General features: G+C 39.7%; 2 protein-coding genes across 2 annotated transcripts; one reads left to right on the plus strand and one right to left on the minus strand.

Annotated features, from left to right (window-relative positions):
• Nucleotides 1–499: 499 nt before the first annotated feature.
• Nucleotides 500–3,507, plus strand: LOC126791186 (uncharacterized). Its single transcript, XM_050517603.1, has 5 exons — nucleotides 500–677; nucleotides 794–1,442; nucleotides 1,950–2,356; nucleotides 2,782–2,880; nucleotides 3,140–3,507. Exons 1-5 carry the CDS (start codon nucleotides 547–549, stop codon nucleotides 3,351–3,353), a joined length of 1,500 nt encoding a protein of 499 aa, XP_050373560.1. The 5' UTR covers nucleotides 500–546; the 3' UTR covers nucleotides 3,354–3,507.
• A 4,578-nt stretch (nucleotides 3,508–8,085) lies between these two features.
• LOC126799533 (DNA replication licensing factor MCM5) lies at nucleotides 8,086–12,601 on the minus strand. Its single transcript, XM_050526757.1, has 18 exons — nucleotides 12,296–12,601; nucleotides 12,050–12,193; nucleotides 11,642–11,821; nucleotides 11,443–11,541; nucleotides 11,222–11,358; nucleotides 11,030–11,135; nucleotides 10,532–10,666; nucleotides 10,381–10,458; nucleotides 10,073–10,177; nucleotides 9,854–9,945; nucleotides 9,638–9,770; nucleotides 9,457–9,552; nucleotides 9,197–9,297; nucleotides 9,020–9,110; nucleotides 8,811–8,920; nucleotides 8,585–8,714; nucleotides 8,342–8,443; nucleotides 8,086–8,199 (listed from the first exon to the last, which is right to left on the minus strand). Exons 1-18 carry the CDS (start codon nucleotides 12,587–12,589, stop codon nucleotides 8,116–8,118), a joined length of 2,217 nt encoding a protein of 738 aa, XP_050382714.1. The 5' UTR covers nucleotides 12,590–12,601; the 3' UTR covers nucleotides 8,086–8,115.
• Between the last annotated feature and the right edge of the window lie 5 nt (nucleotides 12,602–12,606).

Raw genomic sequence — 12,606 nt, forward strand, 5'->3', positions numbered from 1 at the left:
ACTCTTATTCTTCTTCTTTTGCACTTTCTTGTAATATGATTGAAAGTAAAGAGGGTATTGTGCTTGATTTCGACCATGAGATTTGTCCTAGTAGTTCTAGGAAAAGAAAAAAAATCCAGGCCTCTTTGAGATAGAATGACATATATACATATCTACCATCATCATGGTTCATGGATATATAGCCGACACTTACAAGACCCTCTACTCTCGCTTGCATGAACATGAGCATAACAAACACCAAGTTACATATCATGTCAAACAAAAACACGTGTAACAAGATTTTACCAAGTGATAATTTCGAGACTTTACAAGAGGTAAAAGTAATAAATAAAATGTTAAAAAAAATTCTCTTACAGTAAATTAAAAGATTTTAGTGGCTTATTTTTTCCCGCCAGTTTATTTTGCCGCCAAAAAGTGACCAATTACAGATATACACAATCTCTAGACCCCAAATTACAGATATACCAATTACACACTCGCCCTAATTTTTCCAGACTTCTTCGAAGTTCAAACCAGTCTCTCTGTCTCTCTGTGAATCGGTCTCTCATGGCGACCCAGAAACTCACAGACTACGAGCTTAAGCGGCTCGAGAACATTCGCCGAAACGAGGAACTGATGGCCTCTCTGAAGCTCCAATCCATGGCCACCCAGCTCTCCGCCTCCACCAAACGCCCAAGGTAAACCAATCCCTCACAACCCTTTTTCACTCTCTCTTTACCCAATTCACAATGCCTCTCAAAATCCGATTTTTATTTCGTTCACTAAAAAAAGCCCCAAATTTTGTGATTTCTAGGGTTGAGTCCAAATCGTACAAATCCAATTCGGAGAAGCAGCCCAAGACCCGTGACCCGACTGTAATCCGGCGCTCCCTGCGCACCAGGGGATTACCGCCCGACGCGAAAGGCCTCGGCAGTAGAGGCATTGATTCTGCAATGAAGAGTGTAGAATCCCTAGACCCAAAGGCGTCGCCTTGGGAATTGGGCCCTCTTAGTAGGAAAGATGTGTACAGCGGGGTGTCGGATCGGGGTTTGATCGAGGCGATTCTGGGTGTTGAGAAGAAACCGCAATTGGGTTTGGGAGTAAAAAGTGAAATTGGGGGTGAAAATGAGGTGGAATCATGTCTTGCATTTACTTTAGTTGGTGGAATTGGTTGTGGGTTGGTTAAGAAAGAAGAGGGTGGAGTTGTGAGTGATTTGAAGGTGGAGGAAATGGTGCTGAAGGAGGAGAATGTAGCCCGTGTCGTGCCGGGGAATGTTATGAACATGAGGTTTTTTCCAACTAGTAGTGTGAGAATGGTTGTGGTTGGGAATAAGACTGGGAATGTTGGGTTTTGGAATATGGATTCTGAGGAAGGGGAGGAAATTGAAAATGGGATATATATGTATCGCCCGCATTCTGGTCCCATTTCGGGGATATCTATTCACCAAGATTGTGTTTCAAAGGTAAATGTTGCCTGTGTGGTTTTCAATTATGTGTCTCTTGCATATGTGTTACTTCAGTAGGCTTTTGGTTTACAGTGGATTACCCAAAAATTCTTGTTAACTTGATTGGGATGTTTGTAATTGTTAAGAAGAGTTCTTATGCATCTTAGATGTGGGTTTAACTCCTTTGTCATGTCAAACAATAGCCTAGACAAGAATTGATGTAGATAGATATTTGTTTAGATAGCTATGAGTTGCATAGTCAAGTGATGTGGGTCTGCAGAATGAATTTCTGAAGTTAATTCACAAATATTGATGTTGGTTTGGTTTGTAAATGTGCATCTGCATCTAAGGTGTTGGTTTTACTTCTTTGTCATGCCGGATTTCTGACTAGTGACTTGAGAATATATGGGTAGTGAGTTTGATTATGACAACTTTGTCGGCAGACATTGGCGTTATATTCTTGCACTCTCAGGCTTTGATGATATAGTTCACATAGTCACCTATGATTGTTGAATTAAAGTGCAGATTTTCACTAGTTGCTATGATGGATTTATCCGATCAATGGATGCTGAGAAAGAGGTGTTTGATCTAGTATATGCTAGTGATGAAACTGTATATTCTCTTGCTCAACAATTAAGCAATGCAAAGTGTTTATACTTTGCTGAAGGTCGTGGAGGTATAAGTATGTGGGATGAGAGAACAGGAAATATCTCAGCCCAATGGAGTCCGCATGATGATAGAATTAATTCCATAGACTTTAACTCACAAAACTCAAACGTCATCACCACTAGTTCAACAGATGGAACTGCCTGTATCTGGGATTTGAGATGTAATGATGCAGATAAATTCAAAAGCTTAAAGACAATTGGCCACAAAAGGGCTGTGCATTCTGCCTACTTTTCGCCTTCTGGAAGGTCGTTAGTGACAACAAGGTGACTATATTCTGTTGCTATTAACTAAGAGGAATATGTTATATCCTTACCTGTAACATGCATGCTAGATTGGCTTCATCATGTGCTTTGCATAAATAAGATCAATGTTGATCAACAAGCATTTTTGGGCTTTTTGAGTTTTTTTTATATTTAAATTTAGCTGTTTTCTATCTCATGAATGCTGTCATAAAGGGTTTAAGGATTTGTGGCTACTAACATCTTCATGAATTTTCTATGTTCTGCATATCATGATACATTTATGGATCAGTCCTGTCAATAGTAGCTTTCCTGTATGGAATTTGACAATTTGGCAACATAGAGAATGAATGAGATTTTCACATGCTGCAATACTACTGTACTATTTGTTTATGTTATTCACATAATGCGTGAATGGATGCCACTAACGTTCTGACCTTTTTATGCAGTCTTGATAACACAGTTGGTGTATCAACTGGAGTTAATTTTGAGGACATGTCAATGATATACCATGATAACAGTACAAGCAGATGGATTCCCAAGTTCAAGTGAGATTTCTACCCGATTTTCATATGCGGTTTTCTTCGTCCAACTTTTATATAATTTGTCTTCATTTATTTCATTTTCTGAGCTTCATGTAATATTCTGAGCAGTGTTTCAGTTACTTTTGACTTTGTTACTGTACATCTTCTGGAAAAGTATTGTGAGCATGAAAGGGTGTGTCTTTAAGATGGCTATTAAGTATCAACACTGAGTTTTGATAGCATGAAAGAGGGTGTTTTCTGACATCTTTAAACACTGCTACAGGGCAATATGGGGATGGGATGATGCACATGTCTTCATTGGAAATAAGAACAGAGGAGTCGATGTTATTTCCTCCCTACAAAGAACAACATCCTTCACCTTAAAAAGCCCATATATGTCTGCGATTCCATGTAGATTTGCTGCTCACCCTTATAATGTTGGGATGCTAGCAGGAGCTACAGGCGGAGGCCAAGTTTATGTATGGACTTTGGGATAAGAAACTCCGGCATCTCTCAACAGACTGTACTTTTATGCAAAGCAAGATTTGTACCTTTAAGTTGTTCTTTACTGTTGGTTTTCGACTTATAGCAAGAACTTTAGCTTTCTTGGTGTTCCATAGATTCATATTTGAAGAGGTTTTCTATGAATAGTTAGTGCAGCTCTTGAAGCATTAGCCATGCCATTGTTTAAAACCGCATAATGTAATTGTTATTGACCTACAGTATAATGTTACAAACCCATAAGAGGAACTGAGGAAGTAATCCACGAGGAGTGAGTGGTGGCGTTGCCATTTGGCAGCCCTGGCTCCAATCAAGGTCCAATTATCCACGATTCATTTTACTCAAAAACAAAGACATCCATCACCAAAAAAAAACCTATCTCTTTGAAAACACTCTCCTTGTCGAAGGAGCCGCCACAACAACAATTGCCATATTACTCCCGTCCGGTGGTGCGGACCGGTGAGGCTTGCCTCGTCGTCGCCATGAGGCCGCCAGATGGGTGTTGTTAGTTTGGAGTCATTTGGCTTTGCAAATCGGTGATGCCTGAGGCTTTGTTGGCTTGATTCGGTTTGTGTTTTCGCTGCTTCTTCGAGTGTATATCATGAGATTGGTTTCGGGCGTGGCGCAAGAGGATGTTTGCTTCTTGACGGCACCCGATGCTTGCTTCTTGTTTGGGCCTAGGGTTTTGTTGTTTTTGTGGGCTTATTGACTTTATTTTATGCTAGCCCTAGTTTTATTTTCTCTAATAATGCTATTCCCTTTGAATGAGTGTAGTGTAGCGGGTCTCGACCTTATATTGCGTTTAGTTTCGTTTTATTCTGTCTAGTAAATAGTGCCTACTAAAGGTGGTTTGTCATCATTTGCATGATCCTTGTGATCATATAGCCTTGTTGCTCGTATTAGCTTGATGCCTAATGAATTCGTTTCATTCCCCATAAAAAAATGTCCAATCTTTCACAACCGAATATATGCCGTCTTTGCCAGAAGCTCTTAGATCTCTTATAATAGGCGTAGCTGGAGATAGGGTGCTAATGAGGAGAAGCTTAGTTCAATAAACTCTTCTTTTTCTTCTGCATTTTCTTGTAATATGATTGAAAGTAAAGAGGGCATCGTGCATGAGCACAGCAGGCTGCTTGATGTTGGTTAAAACTTTTAATCATACACGGATATGATCAGAGTTTATGTTCACTATAGGGAGAACATATATAACACATACACATGACAGTAAAATTGAAACTAATGACAACAATATTATTGATCATTTCATAACAAAGATGACACAAGAAAAAACTAAATTCTAAACACTGAAATGGAAAACTTAATCATGTTTGTCACTACTGCTTATTGTAACAAACTATTTTATTATCGGAAATGAAAAAACAAACTAGTTGTTTGATCGACTACTTGATCTCCAAACTTATCAGCCTTGGAAGCTCTCCTCGCACTTGTTGTAGCAAGAACCCAATTCCTTGTTCCGTTGAAGAGCATCTACATCCACCATAAATATATATCAATAACTTAACTTCAGAATAAATAAAAAATTAATGCATCCCAAAGCACAATGAAGTTGCATTAATATATACCTGAACCAGTTAATTTTGCTTTAGCAGCAGAGTTATAAGCACATCCAAGAGTACAATGATAGAGCTCGGGCTTCATATTCGCCTGGTTACTGCTGCAGTCAAACATGCACGTAGTCATACATATCGCCTGCCCGATAGGAAGTTTTTTCCCGATTCTGCCAATTCCGCGAATAATTCTGCCAAAGCTGAACCTGTTAGGAGTTGAAATCACGGACGCCTTACCACCCAAGCACCTAGCACCACACTCAACGGCACAGAGGCCTAAGTCAACTAAGCCCTCCGGCTTAGCAGAACTCGAACCTTCTGATGATGGCGAGGATGAATATGGAAGAGTGTGAATGACGGGAGGCGTTGCATGATCATCACCTTCGGCATGAGCGAGAACTGCTGCTGCTAGCACGAGTAGTGCTAGTAGCATAGTGATGAAAACCCTACTGCATGATCCGAATGCCATTGCTAACTATTATGGTACGTATAGCTTTGTATTCTTTAAGTAGCTATGAACTTTGGTTATGACCATGTTGAACGCAAAGCTCTGTATTTATAGTAACCGGGGGTCTAGGATTCTTCATCAATTAAAGGTAATAGTAGAGGAAAATATTTGAGGGATGATCATAATGGAATCACATTGATGATGAATTAGTTGGATAAGATCGATATTGCACATCGCTGGTTGGAACTTAATCATGTATGAGCTAATAAAAGCTTGCTACGTACAGAACAATTAGATTATTCCATGCAAGAACCGATGATTATGCACAAATTAAACAACCTATACTTGATGTACATACCTGCATCTATAATCTAGATACCAATTTGAATCCAATTTGATCTATTAATAAAAAATTTAATTAGCTAGATAATTTGACGGCTCTTTCAATTGATTGAAAAGTATATACCTTATATATTTATAGTAAACTCGATAATTATTGTATATCATGAATTCGAACTTACAGGTTACAGTTGGAATATTTGATAATTTGGTAGCAAATCACCTAGCTCAGATAGTTCTAATCTTATCCTCCTATCGATCCCTCAATCTCTTCGTAATCTCTTCGTAATTGATTCTATAATTACAGCTAGAGCAATATACATACAGATAGCTGTATATCATAGTTGTATTGTATCGTCTTACTGTTGGAGAAAAGAGATCCAACATCTAAGAATTGACAAATAAAATAAAGATTATAAGTGGGTGGATAATACTCAATTGTACCGAGGCCTTTTGTGATTAAAACCCAACACATGTGAGATGACTAAGTTGGGACAATATCGGTACAATTGGTCTATGGGCCATGCTTGTCGCTGTTTAACATGGTATCAGAGCGGGTTTCTCTCCAGTCGCGCCTCTAATCTGTCGTGGGTCCGAGTTTGGTGTCACTTTGTTATGGGCCCAAGAAGTGTGTCATTATCATGTCATCGGAGGGTTTCCGATTGGATGATCACTAAGTGTCGTTGGTTACTGGTCCTTAGTTTATTTCGTCCTAGTATGTGGGATGTTAATCTGTCACGTGCAGACCTAAAAATTAGGTTGCACGTGAGGGAGCGTGTTGGAGAGAATAGATCTCACATCTAAGAAGTGACAAATAAAATAGAGATTATAAGTGAGTGGATAATACTCAATTGTACTGAGGTCTTTTGTGATTAAAACCCAACACATGTGAGGTGGCTAAGTTGAAACAATATCGGTATAGTTGGTTCATGGACCACGCTTGTCGTTGTTTAACACTTACAATGAAAATCACAATCTACAGATAGCTTGAGCTTTGCTTTAGATCATTATCAACTATTGGCATGTAAAGGGATATTCATGCAACTAATATTTCAATTGATACATTAACGGATCAACCAAAAGAGTTCACTGGATTAAAGCTTGATGGTTCACCAGGCAAGCATGATTTGTACCTTTAAGAGTTTTAGTTATTTACTTTGGTTTTCGACTTTAAGCAATAATTTAACTTGAAACAGACGACGTCGTAAAAAAACATATTCGCGTAGGAAGAGCGTCCAACAAAGATCATTGGTGGGGCTGTAAATTAACAAAATACTGAGGGAAACAATTGTATTTTATCTGACACACCAATTTGTCTCCGGCTAAAATCCGGGAACATTGGGCACATATCCGATCAGTTTTTGAGGGTATATTATATTGCACCAAAGGATACGCCAGGAAATGCGCTTGAAGGTGTCGGGTTCGAGCTTAAAACAAACAAATACGGTCTATTTTACCCTTTGTGGATTTAAACGCAGCCAGTTAAAGCCCAAAACGGCACCGTTTTCGCTTTGAGATTGAGATAAACCCTTTTACCTTATACGACGTCTTCAGACATGTCGTTTCTCAATGGAAGTTTCCCAGAGAGCTCAGGAAGCAGAGCAGCTTTGGCTCCTAGACATACAATTACTGCCTGGTATTCCCCTGATGTCAAATGTAATCAAATACTGAAAATGCAAGAAACGTAGAAGCACTAAAACTGTAGAAACATTTAAAACTACTGCATTGCAAGCTTAACTTTCTAAAGATCAGAGAAACAAATAAAGAGAGATACATCTCTCTGAATCGTTTAAGATAGATTCACCAACACAATTGGGAACTCTTAACTTCAAAAAAATTTCAACCTCAGAAAAATAGTAAAATCAAGCTAAATAAGTAGCAGGCAGCTTAGAATTTGAGGAAAATGATACTACCTTCTTCTAACAATCGGATTATCACCAGGCGCTGCTGCCTCGGCGACGTTCAAGAGCCTCAAAGCCTCGTCCCAGCACGCGGAGATTCGAGTCCTTCGGACTCTGCCTCAGCCAGTGGTAAGCGACGGAGAGACCGGCGCCGAGGAGTCTGAGAGTGAGAAAAGAGTAAAGGAGAAGGAGCTGGGCGTACTGGAAGCGGTGAAGGCGCCCGCATTGGAATTTGTCTCCAGCAGACAATTCGAGTTTTCTGGTTTTGGATAATACCCGCGGTTTTTTAGACGGGAGTGTTTATTTCATAGGTCGAAAAGTGGGCCTGGATCTGTTCAAGTAAATTTGTGTCGTGTTTTTGGCCCAATTATAAAGGGAAACATGAATCATAGAATGAGGTAAGAATCATGATCAGTTAGTATGGAAGCCATTAATCCACAGCAATGAGAAATGTCTCTTTAATCTTGAAGCAAAAGTGTTCAAGAAACATTACAAGGACTTTTTATGATTTACGTAGAATCAGGCGTCTTTCTCCCTTGTATTCAACTTCATCTCTCTGGTGCATAATTATAAGAGCTCTTCTCACCTGCCACAGTTCATAAATCAGATCAAATTATCAATGACAGGATCCAACTGAACAAAATGTGAGGTATGAGGAAGTCCAATATATGAAGCTGTAATGCGATTCCAAGCCGACATGTATTATTGGTTTTCAAGCAGATACTTACAATTGACTCGTTCATCCCCATTCTTGTGAGCTCGTCAACTAGCTTTCTCTCCGAAATGTGGTTCCCAATGCCTACTCTTCTCTTGATATGAGATTCAGCTTGCTGTTTAAAGGACAGACGTTTAATAACATTGGAATAGAGAATGAGATATAACACAAGGAATAAGACTGATGATTGTTGTTCTTGTTTTGGTTAGTTTGCTATTTTCTCAAGTAAAGGTGACTGTCGGGAAGTTCATATAACCTTAATTTCGTTTGCCATCTCGGGACTAATATTGACTTGTTGATAAATTCCAGATCTTGCTGCATCCATTGTGGATACGGTAAATAGTCTTACTGCTTCAGCGACATTATCCTCTGTAGCAACATGGGACCTGAATTCATGATGCGGCATATTAATTCTACTATTTCCTGTTCAAAAGCATCAAAGCTGCAGTTTTTAAAGGCCAATCAGCATCATTTATACTTACAGTTTCATTTTTGCAAGCGACTCGCTCAATCTAACTATAGCTTCCAGCTGCCTGACAGTGATCGGTATTGCAGCAGCCTCTCCAGTTTCATTTGCCTGCTGTCTCATGTCCTGTGAGAAATCCATGAAGATAATGCTGGTCAGATTCTTAAACATCTCTTTGATATAATTCTTTCAGAACCATATACGCATTGCAGCGAGCAAGAGTACCTGTCTGATTTTGACGTAATGGTTCTGCAGTGATTTGGATGCAGACTCTGACAAACGGGGATGACACTCAGTTCGACAGTATTGTAGGTACCTTCACATGTAGCGGACAATATATCAGCATTCCATCAATTTCACTTGTATGGCTCCGAAGAACATAAAAGCGTGTGTACGATATACCTCTTCAGCCAATTCTCTTCTTTCTCCTTGGAAAGCTCTCTCTTGTCACCCACTGCTGCCCCAGCTGATGCATGAACCTTTATTACATGACTTGCTATAATCTGTCATTGAAAATTTGAGTCAGATATTTGAGAACCAAATGGAAAATATTTATGCCTATCTGTTCCCTCAAAAAAAAAAAGAGAGTAAGATTGCACTGCCTTGCTGGGAAGAATAACTACTGCTTGAGTAGGACCAACCTAGCCAGATTAGGAAACTACCTTGTCCTGACTGTACATCCTGATGTCTTTAACAATGAATATCATATCAAATCTAGAAAGAATAGTTGTCTGCAGATCTATGTTATCCTGTGCAGTCTGCAAGAAGAAAAGAGTCATAAGTTCTCCACTGGAAGCAATTTGCATTTGAAATGCTGCATGATAGATCAGGAGGGCAATAGACCTTAAGATCATCATAACGTCCAGATGGTGGGTTAGCAGCTGCAAGAACAGAAGTTCTAGAATTAAGAACTGTTGTTATTCCTGCTTTGGCAATGGATATGGTTTGCTGCTCCATGGCTTCATGAATAGCAACCCTACATCACATAAATGCAGGCCCTTAGAACTCCATTGAAAACAAACAAGGAAAACCAAAATGATATGACAGAATTTCCAATACCTATCCTCTGGTCTCATTTTGTCGAACTCATCAATACAGACAACACCTCCATCCGCCAAAACCATGGCTCCTCCTTCAAGATAAAACTCTCGCTGGAACAGAAACAGATAGATTAAAATCAGGCAATTTTTATTAAGAAATTAAAAGGAATAATTCCCACAAGATTTTGTAACCTTTATATCAAGCTGAAGACAATAACAGATATTATAAAGAACTTACAGAGCTGTTATCTCTGATCACAGAAGCTGTAAGACCGGCCGCTGATGAACCTTTCCCAGAAGTATAAACGGCAATAGGAGCTGTCTTCTCAACAAACTTGAGAAACTACAGAGATAAGTATAATCAAATCATCATTTCGAATTTGAGGGAACAAAAAAGCATAAAAGTCAGTATGATTGTTTCATGAGCCTAGGCAAATGGGTCCAAGCTAATTGCTGAAGCTTTTCCGTTAAACCAAACGGCAGAGGAGAGATGAAGTCTACACTGTTGCAATGGTAAGTCAATAAAATAATTATAACAGAACTAACCTGTGATTTAGCTGTTGATGGATCCCCTAAAAGTAAGACATTGATATCACCTCTTAGCTTCACACCATCGGGCAAATGCTGTTCAAACACAGTTTGGTTATTACCACCATAACCTATAAAAGTGCTAAAGGGTAAAAAGTTCGCAACATACCTTTCTAGATCCTCCAAAAAGAAGACAAGCCACAGCCTTCTTTACATCATCGTGACCAAAGATAGAAGGGGCAATTTTTGAGCATATGCTTTTATACACATCAGGTTCTGCAGCAAATTTTTTAAACTCTTCTATCTGCAAAATGAAAATAGAAATATCAAAACCATGAAATGTGAGCACATGCTTCGTATCTTGTAAATGATCACATTGCAAAGGTTTGTTCAGGCATATTAAGAGATAGGAACATGTGGAAAAGTTGAGAATTTATATATGCTACTGCAGTTTAGTTGAACCACACAGTCCAATCCAATTAATAGACCAAAGACTACAGCTTATTATAATGAAATCTTTATTACTTTTAAAAGCCATGATATCTAATAGTTAAGCCTCCTGGAGAGCAAACATTTTTTCTTCAGTATGGCCTAAAATCAACTATCTGCTTCACTTAAAAGAATTACACATAATGCACACACTTGCAATGTGGAGTAGAAAGATTACCTCTTCAGCTGTGAAAACAGCGGGACCTCTTGAGTTGGCATCATTTGCTTCTTCAATTCCTACTACTCTGATGTACGGTTGTCTAACAGCAACTGCTCCTTTGTGGCTGCGTCAACATTAAAATTTAGTAATCAAAAGTAATATCCATAGTAATGATAATTAACTATTAGATATCATTTGGCAAACTCTCACTTGGTTGAAGAATTGGAAGCTTGATAGATACTATAAATCCCCATGATTGTTAATCTTGTGCCGGGAACAATTGTCTGAACAAGATGGCGGTCCACAGAGAGAAGCATATTTCTTGGAAGCTCCCCAGTAGGCACATCCTACAATCAAACCTATTAAATTAATGGAGATTAAATAAATCGCATTTAACTATTTCCTTTTACTCCGAAAGTTAAAACCACCACCTCCGGATTCTCTTGCAATTTTAAGGTCTGCTGATCAACGTACTTGCTCTTATCAGGAACCACAACCCATGGATCAAGTGGACAAGGTTCTTCACCAGGCTAAAAAAATTCCAACAAACTTCAATTAAATTTCAAAGTAGAAACCAAAAGAGCACAGTAAAATGTACCAAAGAAATGCAGAGAGATGTAAGGTTCAAACCTGAGGAATATGGCTACACGTGCGAGGGACAATTGCGCCACCGAGGCCCGGTCTGCAAGGAACCCTTTGCACATTTTTACAGTTCTTACACATCACAATCACATAAGTCGCCTTTGCCTTGACCCTCGATGCAGCTATCGTGATCCCAGATATCTTAATAAGCTTTGATATACTTTGCGCCTGCCATCAACAATAGTGCAGAGAGATACAACCATCAATCTAAGTTATCTACCCTCACTACTCACTAGGTCACAATCCTTAGCTTCAACTACACGTTTATATACTCTAAAATCTCATCTAACAACGATATAATAGATCGAAATTTTCATTTCCCCCAATTTTACTTAACTTTTTCATCACCCTAAACCGAAAATTCAACAACAAAACCAATAAGAGAAAGAAACTAACCCCAAGCTTGCGCATGGAAGTTGTATCTTCTCTGGAGGTCAACAAAATCTGAACATCCTCGGGCACCGGCTCCTCCATTAGCCCATCGCTTCCGGCCACTTTCGTCTTCAGATTCGCCAAAACCTGTCCGGCGGCGTTCTCAAACTACAAATCCAAAAAACAGACAACTTCAAAATTCAACGGCAACGGAATTGACCGAATCGGAAAACCTAACTCCTCCGTCGAGATCGGTTGAGATTTCATTACCAGGGGCAAGTAATCGGCGGGGGCGGATCGGAGCTTGGCGGGGAGATCGGAGTCGAAGTCGCCGAGGTCCTCCATGTCGACGACGAGGTGCTTAGGGTTTTGGAGGAGGCTCTCTCTGTAAGGGAAGACATTCGTGCTTGACTGGGTCTCGAAGTTTCGGAGGAACTCCTTGAATTTCTGGAGGACTGTGTGGCGGCTCGCCCCGGCGGCGTTGCTTCCGAGATCGTCGCCGTCGCCGCCGAGCGACTGCGCTTGGTCGCTGTAGTACACCGCTCCTTCGTCCCACCCTGACATCTCTCTCTCTCTCTCTC

Source organism: Argentina anserina, chromosome 1 (genome assembly GCF_933775445.1).
Source record: "Argentina anserina chromosome 1, drPotAnse1.1, whole genome shotgun sequence".
NCBI classification, from domain to species: domain Eukaryota; kingdom Viridiplantae; phylum Streptophyta; class Magnoliopsida; order Rosales; family Rosaceae; genus Argentina; species Argentina anserina.

Coding starts and splice junctions, on each gene's coding strand:
- LOC126791186 (XM_050517603.1), top strand. CDS start 547: ATGGCGACCCAGAAACTCACAGACTACGAGCTTAAGCGGCTCGAGAAC. Junction 678..793: donor GCCTCCACCAAACGCCCAAG/GTAAACCAATCC, acceptor TGTGATTTCTAG/GGTTGAGTCCAAATCGTACA. Junction 1,443..1,949: donor ACCAAGATTGTGTTTCAAAG/GTAAATGTTGCC, acceptor ATTAAAGTGCAG/ATTTTCACTAGTTGCTATGA.
- LOC126799533 (XM_050526757.1), bottom strand. CDS start 12,589: ATGTCAGGGTGGGACGAAGGAGCGGTGTACTACAGCGACCAAGCGCAG. Junction 11,822..12,049: donor CTTCCATGCGCAAGCTTGGG/GTTAGTTTCTTT, acceptor TGTTGATGGCAG/GCGCAAAGTATATCAAAGCT. Junction 10,667..11,029: donor CTGTTTTCACAGCTGAAGAG/GTAATCTTTCTA, acceptor TTCATTTTGCAG/ATAGAAGAGTTTAAAAAATT.